Source organism: Podarcis erhardii, assembly GCF_964252035.2.
Source record: "Podarcis erhardii genome assembly, chromosome: 9".
Taxonomy (NCBI): Eukaryota; Metazoa; Chordata; class Lepidosauria; order Squamata; family Lacertidae; genus Podarcis; species Podarcis erhardii.
In genome coordinates this window covers 57,724,348-57,740,056 of record NC_138512.1, presented here as the reverse complement: position 1 = coordinate 57,740,056, position 15,709 = coordinate 57,724,348, and the positions used below count along the sequence as shown (strand labels likewise).

At 40.6% G+C, this 15,709-nt stretch overlaps 2 protein-coding genes across 5 annotated transcripts in view; one reads left to right on the top strand and one right to left on the bottom strand.

Moving 5' to 3' along the window:
* Nucleotides 1-1,459: 1,459 nt before the first annotated feature.
* On the bottom strand, nucleotides 1,460-14,616 carry INTS12 (integrator complex subunit 12). Of its 3 annotated transcripts, none has more exons than XM_081877020.1 (7): nucleotides 14,481-14,616; nucleotides 12,026-12,183; nucleotides 10,829-10,981; nucleotides 9,486-9,676; nucleotides 5,536-5,695; nucleotides 4,005-4,157; nucleotides 1,460-2,267 (listed from the first exon to the last, which is right to left on the bottom strand). In XM_081877020.1, the coding sequence occupies exons 2-7, from the start codon at nucleotides 12,173-12,175 to the stop codon at nucleotides 1,689-1,691; spliced, it is 1,386 nt and encodes a 461-aa protein (XP_081733146.1). In that variant the 5' UTR covers nucleotides 12,176-12,183; nucleotides 14,481-14,616; the 3' UTR covers nucleotides 1,460-1,688. The 3 variants fall into 3 exon arrangements, with proteins under 3 accessions (XP_081733146.1, XP_081733148.1, XP_081733147.1); XM_081877022.1 differs by having other exon boundaries at nucleotides 9,486-9,673; XM_081877021.1 differs by lacking the exon at nucleotides 14,481-14,616 and adding an exon at nucleotides 13,918-14,459.
* A 52-nt stretch (nucleotides 14,617-14,668) lies between these two features.
* The window catches only part of GSTCD (glutathione S-transferase C-terminal domain containing), a 55,233-nt gene continuing 54,192 nt past the window's right edge, over nucleotides 14,669-15,709 (top strand). For both annotated transcript variants that reach the window (XM_081876874.1, XM_081876875.1), the window contains exon 1: nucleotides 14,669-14,809. The gene's annotated coding sequence lies outside the window, so the exon portion shown is untranslated. The remainder of the gene's footprint in view (nucleotides 14,810-15,709) is intronic.

Below are 15,709 nucleotides of genomic sequence, written 5' to 3'. Positions count from 1 at the left end.
GCAGTAGTATAAAAAGACAAATTCTGTTACACATTGTTTCATCACCACAGCAAATTACATACGGAAAAAGTTTGCCTTTCTATGTAATTTGAATGCAGAGGAGCTGTCTTGAGTCTGGATCTGGCAACCCTAATAGCATCAACAGCCTAAATAACTGGGATCATGGTAGGAACACAATTGGTCAATCTGAACTGTGGTCATGTCTGAAGTGTAACTGTATTTTAGTTTATTCTGGAGGATCAAGAATCAAATTAACTGAACAATTGGGAGCCTCATTCAGCTGAACAGGAGCAAAGCTAAAGCAAAAATAATAATAAAAATTAATAACCCTGCAGTTGAAAGGTGCTTGTGCAGCAATTGCTCATGGAATGCATTGTGTGAAGCACTATTCATTTCAATCAGAGCTGATTGCCATCAAAATATTGTTATGGATATTCACGCCTGTCTTTGGTAAACCAATGTCTGCATATACACCTTCTTATTCTGATGGCACACAAAGAATCTAGGCCAAACACTATCTTTACTTATTCCTTTCACGAATGTTTATATTACCATCTTTTTGTGATCTCAATTATAATCCTAAAGAATGCCTTTGCATTCAAAAGTGTTCATCAAAACACAAATGGAAAGCTTAGCTCCTTCTACAGCAAATATTATTGGGACAAAGCCTGTATGACTAGAGATTTATTACTGTGAATTTAAACTACAGCAATGTCCGTGACTCAGAGTAATACGGTATTTGCTTTTAATAAAATGTATTTTTACAAATATTTGTTGTCTAAATGCTTGCTGTGTTGTGATTATCTTAGGTGATCATTTTGTTGCAAATCATGGATCTTGATATATGTCATCATAAAACAAAAAACAGGTTTCAATACTTTATGACAACAGTCACTCGCATGCATTTTTTTGCTGCTATTAAAGGACAGGACCTTTAAAAAACAAAGTACATCTCTTTTCATTCTTGTGCTTGCTCCTCTTACACAGCTGTTGACTTGCACTTGTCAAGCATCCTATTCCATTTTCTCTACAAATCTGAAAAACTTATTTTCCTTATCTTCAAATAAAGTTATGTAGCAGGCGATGATACCTACCTGCCTGCCTGCCTGCCCAATGGTTACTTGATGCTCTCTCAATCTCTACCCCCTTGTACTCTATAGGATGTCTCAACACTTCAGAGGAGGTAAAGGATGCTCATGGGAGGGGGCTATATGGATGAGGAGGGAAGGCAAGTCCTAATGTGAAAGCCGCATCATTGGGTGTGAGTGTAGCCCTCCATTTAAATAAATCTCAATCAGTACATAACTGCCCATGCAATTTGAGATGTTCACAGAAATGGAAGGCTTGTTGCATGGTGAAAATCACCAAAAATGTGTGTAAAGCTGGCATTAAGACACCTCCTCCCCTCCTATATGAACTCCTCTTAGAGGAATTATAGAGAAAAGTGATAAGTCACATGTATTTCAAACAATATTTTTATTGAAATATTTTAAAGAAATAGTTTAGGCTTCGGGTCTAAAGCAGGTTCAGTATATGGCATTACCTGAAAATCCAATTCTGCTTCGATTTGAAAGCACAACTGCCGCCACCAAATAAAGACATCTGATTATAGCTTTTATTATAGGACTTTATTACTCTCTTGTTCAACTGATCCCAGAGACGTGTTTGCACTTCATCAGATACTTCTATTATTTCTTTAGCTTCTTTTGAGCAGCTTTCTTCTTTACCATCTGTAACCTTTTCATAGCGTTGAGCTGTGATTCTTGAGAAGTAGGACCCTTCAGAGAAGGGGACTGATTGCCAGATTCTGCACTTGCTTTGCTGGTGCTGCTCCCACTGCTGCCTGCTGTTCCGCCACTTCCATTTCCACCAGCAGCCTGACTGATACTTGGAGCTGAACTGCTTGGACTTGGGAGCCCTATTTTGCTTACATTGTCACTGCTAACTGAACGACAAAGACCTGTTTTTCCCAACGTGAGAGGGGGCAGGGGCTTAAATGGAACAGGGGTTGTGCCACTGTTAGGTGTTGCTATTTTTGAGCCTAGCCCTGCTTTGGCTGTTGCCAACCCTGACAAACCCACAGGTTTTTGATTATTTGAGGCAGTAGCTGGCTTGCTGTTAGTACTCTGGGTTGTGGATCCCAACTTGGCTGTTGATGGACCTGCGGAGGACGTTTTTGCTGCAAAAGCTGCCCATCCTGTAAGGCCACTGGTTGACGAGGAGGAAACGTTGGCACTGTTGGAGTTACCAGAAATAGCTGCCGAGGTCTAAAATAAAGACCAATACAAACTCCACATTAGTTACAGCTGATCCTTGCAGAACACAGACCAGCATGAATAATAATAATTTTCACATTCTTGGTATTAGAAAATAAATCAACAGGAAGTAGTGTAATATATAAAAAAATTGTCCAGTAGCACCTTAGAGACCAACTAAGTTTGTTCTTGGCATAAGCTTTCGTGTGCATGCACACTTCTTCAGATACACTGAAACAGAAGATTCTAGGAAGTAATGTATTATCCCAAATCACCTTGATAAAAAAACCAGAGGGCACAACGCGGCAGGTATATCTTAATTCTCCAGGTTAAGACAACACCAACATTTTCCCCTAAGAATTAAATAAGCACAATGATCTTTCACTCCGATGTAAAAATGACAAAACAATCTGCAGCACCTAAAACTTCAGCACTTGGGAATTAAAAATATAAACAGCAGAATCCATGGTTATTCTTCTATTACCTGAAATTGCTGTTATCAGGACAACAAATGTGAATTCCCAGATACAGACTTCATCTGTTTTGCATGTTTTGAAAAAGGGAATTGCTTCCATTTAGCCTTAATAGACAGTAAAGTTGGCTGCCTGCAATGCCTTGCAAATATTTGCCCAGGCTTCTGACAAGTTGTTTAGAAGACAATCACCAGGAAAAACCTACTAAAGAACTCATCTACACTTCAGCTCAACATAGATCACACTTGCACAAACTTTAGGCACAATTGGCTAGGAATTCTGCAGCACAGTTTCCCATTGAAATGAATGGATGCTGTATAAGAACATGGCAATGTTGAACTTCTTGATCTTTGTTTCTAAAGATCATTTCTTAAAACTCCCAACACATTGATTCAGAAATGGGTCAATAATTACACGTGTTATTAGAGAACTCTTTGAAAATTAAATCCTTCCCTCCTGCCTCCAGGTCTGAATTGATTTGTAATGTTGACTATGATACACTACAATATTAGATTGGCTTAAAAAGTCCTCTTTTCCATTTGTTCAAAAATCCTACATACTAATTTCAGCTTAAACAAAACAGGGATTCTGTAAGGTTTCAGTTACTGGTGGGCAAGCCCAGCGATGCCCTTAAGCTTTGGAAAAAATGAAGCTGTGCAGCCTTGGAGCTTGTCAGCTTAAGCTTTGGAAAGCTTCCTAATCCAGAAAGCCAATAGCAGAAGCCAAGGCTTTTATTACAGTCTCTGCGAGCTATCCCCCTGGCTTGTTTTCATCACTTCTTCAGCTGATAGTGAGATAAGACTAGTTTTAGTTTTAATTATTATTTCAACTGTTCAAAACTGAATTTAAATTATTTTATTATATATCAGTCTGATGTGGGAAAGTGATTTATAAATTCCAGTATAAATCAATTAGGCCATTCCAACCTTTCTGCATTCCCCACAAGTGGGATGAAAAGAACAGCCAAAATTATTCTTACATCTTATCTAAGCCTCGGAAGAAATGCAGATTACCCCTTCAGTCTTCCAAATCAAACACAAAATGATTCTTATAAATTAGGAAGGATGAATTCAGTATTTTATTGAGGGCTGCTATCCAAATGGAAGGCATATTTTATCACCCATTCAGAATTATGGACAAACTAGTAGTGTAAAATAAAAGTGCTTCGGTTTTGGATTCTAATGAGGTATGTGTGATATTAGGGAGGGGGAGGGAGACCTGTGCTAAACACAATAAAATAACTTATTTTTTCCACAAAACATATTATGTACTGTACCTTGACTTCTGTCCTCTTAAACGCTAGGAAAGTTGACGTTGTCTCCATCTTTAGCTTAATTTCTGGTTTCTTTATCAGCGGGTCTTTCACAGCTGGAGCTACTGAAACTACAGCAGGGGCTGGCTTCTGAGAAGGCTTCTGTGTTTTCTGAGCCTGTATAAATTACACATGTTATCATTCTTTATATGGAAAGAATTAAAAACAAAATGAAATGCCTTAGCAATGTCAATGGAAATATTCATCACTGGACATGAGAAAGCATGAGGGACAGTTGAAACAAAAATGAGTGTGGAATTTTAAGCTGCATGGAAATAAAAGGTTTGAGAATGGGCACATAAATCAAGAACCCAAATTTGGGAAAAGAGCAGCAAGAATGGCAAGGAAAATGGAAAAAGTACAAGTGGGTAAGGTGGAAGCATTTAGTCAAAGGAAACAGAACTGGAAAACTAGTATGGGGTGGATTCTAATAATAGGTGTGGTTTTGCTCTTTTGGCATCAATTACAAAAGTCAAACAAATCATAAGAAAGACAGGGTTATATGAATTTATTCCTAATTGCAGAATAGCAAATGCAATGAGCAGTGCAATACCCATTCAAATGTCAGCACCCCATCCCAACATATTAAAGGATGAGGTCCTTCAAACAGTACATTTGTTGGCTGGTGCAATCTAGGAAGAAATAAGTCAACATTTACATTTTTTTACATTACAAAGTTTGCTTGTTTTTTAAACAGACTAGGTCATATTGCTGTTTTATCAGTCAATGGCCCAGTTCAGATTATGGTTTTGTGGATATTAGCATCTAAGCTAAGTAGATGATTTACTATGATTTCAATAGTAAGATACAGGAGTTTACCTGTAATTTGAGTGATTCTTTCATGGTGGTTTGTTTTTTAAATTGAAGTTACGAGAAGCGCATTTTTTCTAACACTGAAATGTTCCTTCTATTAACCAACTTTTAAAATGGCAGGAATTGTATATTCTTCCCATATCTTCAATTAACATGCAAAAAGGCATGTCCCCAGAGAGAAGCAATGAAACAGAAGCCTTTCATCTTCTATGAAAGATAAAGATTCTACAGGAGCTAAAGATGGTTAATGTAGCCCAATATTTGTTACTTTCTCTTACTTAAAAGATAATTTGCAGAGAGCAATCCATTCAGGACATAAGTGCACAGAGTTGGGGGTTATTGATTCATTTAGCTGATTCCTTCTTCCCGTGCTCCAATGACCTTGCCTGACTTTTACATTTTTTGTAATCCAAACACCTACCTTTGGCATGGGAAATATTAAGATATAAAAATCAATACAGCAGCAGCTAAAAATACACCAGCAGACTTCAAAAAGCATATAACTATTTATTAAGGCATTTCTTACTTGACAATAAATCAATATAGGGGGAAAATGTATTCCATCAACCCTCCTCCCTCCTAATTCCCCTTTTTATATTTAGTCAAGAAATTCCTTACTTAAAGAACCCAATTAGTGGCTCACTGCATGCTATCAATTATTCTAAGGGGGGGGACTTCTTACCATTTTTTTCATTTGTCTGGTACATCGAGCACAATACCACACTAGGCGAGGATCATTCACTTCTTTGTCTGTCACTTGAGGTTTATGGCAATCTTGATGGTAGAGATTATGACATTCCTGGCACTCTACTAATGGATTTCCTGAAGTAACCGTCATTTGTCTGCAAAGCACAAAATGTATGGCCCAAGAGTCATAGAATTGTAGAGTTGGAAGGGACCCTGAGGTTCATCTAGTCCATGGGTAGCCAAACTAAGGCCTGGGGGCCGGATCCGGCCCAATCGCCTTCTCAATCCGGCCTGCAGACGGTCCAGGAGTTGCCGTGTTTTTACATGAGTAGAATGTGTCCTTTTATTTAAAATCCATCTTTGGGTTATTTGTGGGGCCTGCCTGGTGCTATTACATGAGTAGAGTGTGTCCTTTTATTTAAAATACATCTCTGGGTTATTTGTGGGGCATAGGAATTCGTTCATTTTTTCCCTTCAAAATATAGTCTGGCCCCCCCACAAGGGATAGTGGACCGGCCCCCTGCTAAAAAAGTTTGCTGACTCCTGATCTAGTCCGACCCCCTGTGATGCAGGAACCTCAACTAAATCATACATGACAGATGGTCATCCAAACCTCCAAGGAAGCAGAGTCCACCACCTCATGGGGGGGGGGGAGTCCATTCCACTGTCAAACAGCTAACATTACCTCTCAAAACAGAGTCTGAGTGTTTCCAAAGCTGCCTCCAAAGGGCTATTCATAATACTTCTCAGCAGAACAACATCCATGTGCATCACAATGAAGCCTATGTTCAGAAGATGGCCCCAGCTCTGAGGAACCTAAACTATCTAAAAGTGAGTATGAGGGATAGATAAAGAAGTGAAAAGGAAGCTAAGGATTATAGGATCTTTCCTCAGAGAACAGGATATGCCCTGGCAAGCCTGTTTCTGTACAAAAAGAGGAAACTTGCCCATGCCAGCCTGCTCCCTAACTCAAAACATTTTGCTTGCTCTGTGTGCCTAGATACACTAATAATGAATTGCTGCCCACAAAGCCACTGGGAAGAAAATGATTCTCTTTACTTTTCACCTCCCCCAAAAAATCAAGTTTAAAAAGCTGTATAGTAGGAAAAGCACTAGATATACTTGGTTTATTACCAATGAGTACCTCTCTCATTTAAGATGGTTTCATACAAATTGCCCATAAAATACTAGGATAGATTGAGTCTTCCATAAAAGTCCTCAGGATGTCTGCAAATTTCATCCAATTCTGCCAAAAAATAAGGAAGTTACAAAGGGTTCCTTAAAAAAAATTTTTTTGAAGATACCCTTCACAAAAATCTCCAGATCTATGTGGCAGATTTATCCACTCTAGATGTGCTATTATGCTACCAAATCATTTATATCAAAAGGATAGCTATTTTGATTTCCTCATAATAAAAAAAAAGGGAGGGGGGAGAGAAATATTTTCTTTCCCCGAAGCAGTTTGGCCTTGAGTCATATCAAGCAGTCATTGAAGTATCTGGACCAAGGTCAGCTGTTTCCAAAGCGGCAAAGTAGGGTCAAAACTGAACTACTATCATGACTAATTCTTATTTTATTACTCTTGTATTCAGTGCTGACTGCTACTATCTGAGTTATGTAAATCTAACTGGGAAGAAAACTGTCCAAACTGTCACCACAAGTTATACAGTTTGAAGACTGGATCCAGTCCATTTAGATAATGGAAGACATCAGAGCAAGGAAAGCCCAGTTACAACAAAAAACTGATTTAGTTGTGGAAGAAGAGCCAAATCTTAGAATAATGACAGATTAAAAAAGGAGACCTCCAAGAAGAAACAGTGAGAGACAACGATGTGAGCAAGACTGTGCAACAGACTCCATCTTGCACAACAGTACTTCCCCTTCCTCTTCTTCCCCTTGTTGCCTCCTGCATGCCCAAATCTGCTCCTCGGTCCCCCCCAACCCACTGGAGCAGATTTTGGGGTCCTACAGAAACCTACAATGTGACAAAGAGGAAAAGAAGTCCCTCTCTGTGAGTGGACGTCTGCTCGCTGCTAGATGCCACCCAGGAAGTTTGCACAGGATGTAAAGGGGGAAAGAAAGCATACAGAATTGAAAGGCATTATCCTAATGTATTGTTATGCAAAATGGGATAATTCTAGCAGCAGCTTTGATCAAAGTAGTCAAGGTGCTATGTTTTTAACAGTTAAAACATTACTACTATGTCAGGGGAGGGGGTTCTTCTCTTGGAAAAATATATAAATGACAATTTGGAAACTATACATTAAGGGAAATATGGCTTGGAGTCAGCCAAACACAATTTCCCAAACCGTTACTACTTTTAGATGACAAATCAGGTTACTTCTAAGCTGCTCTGGCACATATCCCCATGGTACAGGTACATAGGTAACCATGGAAACTCTATTTGCAGGTGGATGTGGTAAGAGAAATATGCTATTCCTTTATTTAACAGGAAAATGAAGACAGAATATAATATTCAGATGGCTTCAGAAACAGTTTTTTTAAAAGGTAGGCTAATTTGAAAACAAATCAGAAAAATCTTGTGCCAATTCTGGAGTATGTGCAGTGTGATTCTAAGCAGGCTGAGCTTACTTCCTAGGAAATGTGCTAGGGATTTACAGCCTTGACTGCTAAATAGAGCAGCTACAGTTTCTTAATAAAATAAAATAAAATAAACTGGATCACAAAATTTTAAGATCTTCCAACTATATGACACATACCTTCATATTTTAAATCTATAAAATAATAACTGGTGAGATTTTAAAAATTCCACGCCAAATGAAACATAAAAACTTTGTGTGACAAAAATTGTGAAAACCAAATTTCATTTGAAGCTGGTTTGAAATGGAAACAGTTGAAAGAGTTTGATGCCTTAAATAAAATACAGTATCATTAATATATATGGTATGATATAGAAGAGTTCTTGAAAAGGTATATAGGGTTCTCCCTAATAAATCCTCTACTTTGACAGGATTGAAGTGCCACTTGCAAATCACAAAGAACATTTTGCTTTTGAATATTTAGTTACACTTGGAAACCAGAGAATGGCTTAACAATATTTATTAAGCAGAACAGCTATTTAAGGTCTCCCTACAGACTACCATGGGTTTTATATTTATACTTATTCTACTACTGACAGTTTCATGCCTCTGGTTAGCCTATATGCATACATAAAGTTACATTCAACAATTGTCTAAGCCCAGGCTGCCACCCCACCCCCTTCAGTCATATTTACTCAAGAGAAGTAACCTAGCATTCAATGAGATTACTTAGGGTGAACTTCTGAAGTGAGCAATTTGAAGACTGAACACAGCCCTACTCCTTTGCTTGGTGAAGTCAAAAGTCTTTAATATCTGAAAGATACCTGAGATTTTAAGATTTTCAAATTGCATAGATATGCAGTGCATTACACAAAGGCATCTTCTGCAAACCCAAAGCGACTATGATATTAGTAGCTGAAGTAGAGGACAGATTTTGACCCAAATATTTCTTTTTTTTTCATTAACTTAATAAATCTGCAATATATTGCTGTGCAATGTGAACTTGTTTCTCATACTGCATTAAAACAGCAGCATGAACATTCAGTTAGAACTGAATACCCATATGCTTAAAAACAAAACCTATGCACACCCACAAAATACCCTCACCAACCACAAACACAACAAAGTGAATTAAGGCTACATTCTTATACCCGCTTACCTGGGAGTAAATCCTTTTTTACTCAGTGATATTTACCTAAAAGTGAGCATGCACAAGCTTGGGCTGCTAGTCTGAAAACTACAGACATAATTTATTATTTAATTTTTAGGTCTCATGAGCCATAGGAAAATCCTATTAGAAATTACCGCTTGGCTTATAAAGAAAAGTGACTATTTAGAATTGACAACAAAATGGTCAATTACACCCTATAAATCTGCTGCAATTGCCAAATTTTACCAAACTCACCGGCAAACAACACAAGCCAAACCCATTTCCATGGCAAAATCATCAGCACTAGTTTCTTCAAAACTTGAAAGGTCTGCCATGGCCAAATCCTTGCTAGTTTGTACTGTGATTGGGGATGAACGAGCCTCTGGCTTTTCTAGTCTTGGTTTCTTTGGCATGTCAACTCCTTCACTGCTTTCCAGCTTTATCTGCTGAATGATATACACACACAGTGATAGTGAAAACATGAAAGCTTCGAGCAAGTAAATAGGAAATTAGTTTATAATTGAAAGAAAGCATATTCATTGCATAACACAAAATTTACAGAATGCATTACATTCATTAACATGACCCCCCCCCCATTTCTCCAAATTATATAGAATGTGAGGTGCTCTGAAAATTACAGAAGTCCAGTAATACTGATAAACATATTTATTGCCACTGTAAAAGGAACCAAAGTGTACTGGCACATTGAAATCAAAGTAGTTTGCTGTTGTTGCTTAAAGCATTTGGAAAAAGTACCTCAGGCTTTTTCTTCCAGCAGATTCATAGTTTAGTATTACTCTGATCTTACTCCATTACCAATAATATGAAGCAGAATGGATCATCTGAAGATCAGGTGTATTATTCATAACTTAATCTTCTGGATTAAATGCCTTACCAAGTTTGTAGGTCCCTTAAAATGAAATGAATTCTTACTTATGAATACTAAAGTGATTTTCCTGATTTATTAAGAGCACTTCATTCCTACAAGGACGCTCTATACCTGTTTGTTACCCTGGTATGCATGGCACACCAGTATTCTTACCTCATATTATAAATGGGGCAAGTTTGTTGAGGCTGAGAGGTAGTGGTTAATCTAAGGCTACCCAAGCAACTTCATGGCTGAACTAAGATGCTCCCAGGCCCATCATTCTTGCTCTTAATTTCCATGCTAGCACCAGCTAGATTTAATTACAGCCTTGCATTAAATAGAAGCCCTGCTGTCATGCAGTCAAAAACAGTGGTGGGTAAAGTGAAATTGCAAGCGAGGCAAAATAAACAAAGCCCAAGCAAAATTAACATGCTTGCTTGTCAGCCTGCAGCACTGGAAAGCTGCTAAGGAATTTGTAGACAAGGAAAAGGGCACCCTTTGAAAACTAAACAATCTGCATAGAAGAGAAAGCACACAGCTCCTACTCTTGAAAGAAGTGAGCAATTAACTATGGAGAGGACACAGCTAGCAAAGCAGAACACATTCATACACAAGGATTAATGCCACCCCCAAAGCAAGAAATAATAAAGAGTCAGTTTTTGCAAATACAAATATGTAACCCTTAAAATTCCTATCCAAATAATGCTTTACATGTAGCAGTAGAACTTACTTTATCAGCAGACCTCTTCTCCGCTTCTTTTTTCACCTTTTCAGCCGCAATGGGCTTGCCATTATTGCTACCTGAAGGAAGGTTTGAGGAAGCCTTAGGCTCTTGCTTAACAGAAACTGGTTTTGTAATAGATACTTTGGGCTGATCTACCTCCTGTATAAAGCATAACAATAATGTTGTATTAATGGTAATATTAGATATAGTTGCTATGCTCAGATCAAAACAATTTTGTTTTCACTTTGAGAGGTGACAAAGCTTAAAATGTTACCCCAACCCCAAATACCATTTCCCCCTGCCAGCACAGCCAGCTGTCAATGAGGATGGGAACTGCCGTACATAATATCCAGGGGGCACAATGTTGGCTACGCCTGCCCTAAAGTGCCAAACAAAGCGGAGGAAATAGAGATTCTTTAATACAGATAGTATAGGCATTTTAAAAGCAGCAGGGTTTTTTTTGTTCAGCCTCCTACATGCCAATCCTACACAAAATTATTTAAGTAGAAGATGGCAGCAGCCTGTGTATGCTAAGGATCTGGGCCATTTTGACAGTAATGTCAGCACTTCTACTATGCAAGCCAGAACTTCTCTCTCCTCTGCTATCAGGTTTTATTTTTACATCCCAAGTCAACAATGAAATCAGCTACCAGGTCAATCTATCACTCATGGTACTACAAAGGCTAAGCAGAACTTACCCACTGGCCAACCTTTTACTAGTGGAGGAACAAGTAACAATGCTGATGGCAGTAGCAACGCATCAGAACCATTAAAATGGCCTTCTGGAGCCCAGATGAAAGAAATCTGGTAGGTCTGTTATAACAGCAGTTCTTGTTCCTGTGCTTTAAAGAACCTGAAACATGACTCACAGCACCACCACCACTCCTTACTTACTTGAGCCACATTCTGCTCACTGGCTACAAATTCTTTTTTTCATTGATTTCTAATATTCAGAATAGGATTCTAAGTCCCAAGCAGTCTTAACAAGAAATAAGCCCATTGAACCCAGTGGGGCTCACCTCTGAATATACATGTACTGGATCAGAATGCAAATGTACAGACAAATGAAAGTAAATACTGATTATTTTTTAAGTTCTTTTCAATTCTTATTGGCTTCCTCGAGTAATAGGAAAGAGGCTCCCATTTCAGAAGTTAAATATAGCACAAATATATCTAACACATTTCATGCATTCACTCCAGTACCTTCTGTGATGGGCGATAGTCAATCCCCCTAGACAAAGATTCATCCAGTAGTGCTTTTAGCTTTTCAGCTGAATCCTTGCTCTTTGAATGCAGAAAGCCCAGAGCTTTCAAGAATATGGGGTCTAGCTCCAAGTTCAGAGTAGCAGCCATAGCAATATCTTTAAATGAAAATAAATAATGAAAGAACAGAACTTTAAACAAATATATGCCCCCCTCCAAAAGTACAAGTTTCTTTAGAGGAAATCTGTCAGCTTATTCTTAGCAAAAGAATAAGACAAACCCCAATTTTTAACATTAGTTTATAATTTTAAAAAGTGTCTTATACACGGAAAACTACGGTATATACCAACGTTTATATACCAACCCTGACCTTGGTCCAGGAACTCCAAGTAATGCCAAAAAGATGCCAAAAGATGCAATAATGACATCCTCTTGGATGGCTTCTAAAGTTTAGACAAATTCATGGAGGATAAGGCTACCAGCAGGTACCAAGCATAAGGCTACCTCCAGAATGAGAGGTACACCCTCCAGATGTTTTGGTACACCCTCCAGATGTTTTGGGATTACAACTCCCATCATCCCTGACCACTGGTCTTGTTAGCTAGGGATTATGGGAGTTGTTGCGTTTGCAAAGTAAAGGAAGGATTGAACTCTGGTTAATAAGAATACACACAGAGACTTGAACCAGCAAGACTCTGGGAAGGGTGCGTATAATCGTGTCTCTCTCTGTGCTTGTCCGAATCCAGCAGCCCCTTGCTCAGGCCATTTTATTCACAAAAGAGCTTTTTACAGAGTGTTCGTAAGAACCAATCAGATTTCTTCTGAGCAATTCCACAAACCCACGTGGGGAGAAAGTTAAACTACTAAAACTAATTAAGCACAAATATTTCTGGGGTAAATAAGAAGAGTATCTGGCAACCCCGGAGGTAATAAACAAGCAATACACATGATAAGGAGGATGGCCAGGAGGACAGTGACCATTATCACCTTAATGTGAGATCTGTTTCCTGGCCCTAAGATTAACATCCTAAGATTAATATACGTTAGAGAGCTACTTCAAATAAGCTTGCCCACAATCTTTATAGCCCAGGATGCCTGCCTGGCGAAGCAACTGCGGAGCTGCTGTATACGTGACATGTGAGGGGAGAGAAATGGGCAGTAGAGGCAAAAGGGCATCAAAAGGACATGAATGTAGAATCTTATGGGATTTAATCAGAAATTATCGTCAATATATCAAACCCAGTCAACACAATGTCTTCATCGTGGACACGATGGCTTGATGTATATTTTATAATTCCTCATGGTAATCCCATCTGACCCCTACAGGAGTTGTAGTCCCAAAACATCTGGAAGGCCGAGTTTGCCTATGCCTGCATTATGCCTCTGAATGCCAGTTCCCAGAGAGCACAAAGGGAGAGGGAGCGCTGTTGCACCCAGGTGCAGCTTGTGGGCTTCCCAATGGCGGCATTGGGCTGGTCACCGTAATAATAGGATGCTGGACTAGATGGGCCTTTTGGTTTGACCCAACAAGACTCTTTTTTGTGTTGTGCTTTTATGTGTTTGCAACCCATCAACATCAGGCGCACCTATCAAGGTGGCTGGTAGGAAATGGCCAGATGGGTGGGGGTATAAATAATAAAATTATGATGATGATACAAAGCTCTTCACGCTATGCATTGATTTGTGTTGTGATTATTATTTTTAAAGTAATTTATATTAGGTTTCGCCAGTGCTTTTTTCTGGAGGGACGCAGGGGTACGCATACCCCTAAAATTTTTGTGAATCTTTGGTCCATTTACTGTCCCCCTAAGCAATTTTTTAAAAGAAAAAAAGCACTGGGTTTTGCAATGTTATAATACAAACCTATCTTAATAGCACAAACCGACAAAAACCATAAATAACCAAACCAGAACTGGGGTGGAAAGCAGGAGCTGATGATTGAAATACTGTAATAGGCAGGAGGGGGGAAGTGTATTTGCTTCGTTGTTGTTATGTATTATGTTTTTCTGCTGCAAAACGCCCGTGCTCTTCGGATAAAGGGCGGTATATAAATTTAACCCTAACATTTTTTCCAACACACGATATAAAGAGCTGTAATGTCGCCTGAAAACGAAACAAGGCGGACCCAAATTCCGGGCAAGGAACGCCTCGATTCATTCTCTATACAAGCATTAACATCAGGGTTACAAACCACCGCTTGTTTCGTTTCCTAAAATTTTATACACCGCTTGATTGTGAGGGGGGCGGGGAGGGGGAAGCCACAAGACCTGAAAGCGGTTTAGCGGCAATAACGTTAACGGGAGAGACGGGGATTTTATAAACTGTCAGATTAGGGGAGCGAGGTGTTTGAATGCGGCGGGGAAGAAGCGCTTTAACGGGAGAGGCGGGACTAGGTCCCTCTGCCGCTCCTCAGACAGATCAAGGCGCTTCCCGCCCGCGCCCCTGCTCTTTTTACCTCAGCTGCGTCTCCGCCCGGGAAACCCCGTAGACAAAACTCGCCCCTTCTTCCCCCGCCGAGCGCTCGTAGGGCCCGGGAGAACCACGCAGACGACGCCGACGCCCCCGTCGGGCCGGCGCAACCTCCTCCTCTTCCCCGACCTCCAGCTCGCGAAGCTCCCGGCTTTTCTCCCCGGAGGTGCCGCCGGCCCTGCCGCGCTTGCTCCTTCGCGGAGGCAGGCACCGGAAGCGGCGGGCGGCAGCCATGACGGAAGGCAGGAAAAGGCGGAGCTTGCCGACTTCAAGCCGGGAGGCGGCTGCCTGCTAATAAGGGAGCAGCTCCTGAGGGTAAGTGCCTGGCGGAGGGTCCTCGGGGGAGCAGGAGAGGGGCGACGGAGGACCGAAGAGGGAGCTGGAATTCATGGGGGGGGGGGCGATGGTGCTCTGGGCAATCCAGCCTCCTGAGCGCGTGCAGAGTGCATCACCGTTTCACCCTCGGGTCAGACTCAGTCAGGGCCGGTTCTGATTAGCTCAGGCATAGGCAAACTCGGCCCTCCAGATGTTTTGGGACTACAACTCCCATCACCCCTGACGACTGGTCCTGTTAGCTAGGGATGATGGGAGTTGTAGTTCCAAAACATCTGGAGGGCCGAGTTTGCCTATGCCTGGACTAGGTTTTGTTTCAAGGGCGGGGGGGGGGGGGTAGGTGGAGGGTTGTGATCTAGTCCTCCCTCCCCACCCGATTCCCAGAAATCTGTAGCTGCTTAGTGCCAGCCACCCATTGCTGCCTCTACAGTCTCCTCTTGCTGCTGGAGGTGAGGTGGTGATCCAAAGGATTTGGGCACAGTGGGCTCCACTTAGTTTCTACCTATACATTTTGGGAGGTGGGTGGTTTCCAGACAGGGTTGAGCTTCAGCGCAGGACCGAGCATAAGATTGCCAGCTTCTTTCTTACAAAGCATGTCCCCCCCCCTTTTTTTTGGGGGGGGGGAAACAAAACTCCACCTGTTGAATTTTGGCTGTGCCCCGTGAAATCATCTACTTAATAAGCTCACCAGCAGCCAGTATTCAACAGGTGGGGTTTTCCTCCAGCATGTAGAGCTGGGTGGGAGGCTGCATCTGTTGAATGTCTGCACATCAGGCAACTTTTGAAAGATGTGCATGCTTCGGTTTTTAAACACGTGGCAACACTCTGTACAGTGTAACTGATGAAAAATGTAAGGAAGGGCTATAACAGTGATAAAGCAAA

Bases quoted from the DNA above. Each gene is read 5' to 3' on its own strand.
- INTS12 (XM_081877020.1), bottom strand. From the start codon at position 12,175: ATGGCTGCTACTCTGAACTTGGAGCTAGACCCCATATTCTTGAAAGCT. The intron at 5,696-9,485 runs GTGAGTTTGGTA...TGTGCTTTGCAG, and splicing joins TTGGCTTGTGTTGTTTGCCG to ACAAATGACGGTTACTTCAG. The intron at 2,268-4,004 runs GTACAGTACATA...TCTTTATTTTAG, and splicing joins TTAAGAGGACAGAAGTCAAG to ACCTCGGCAGCTATTTCTGG.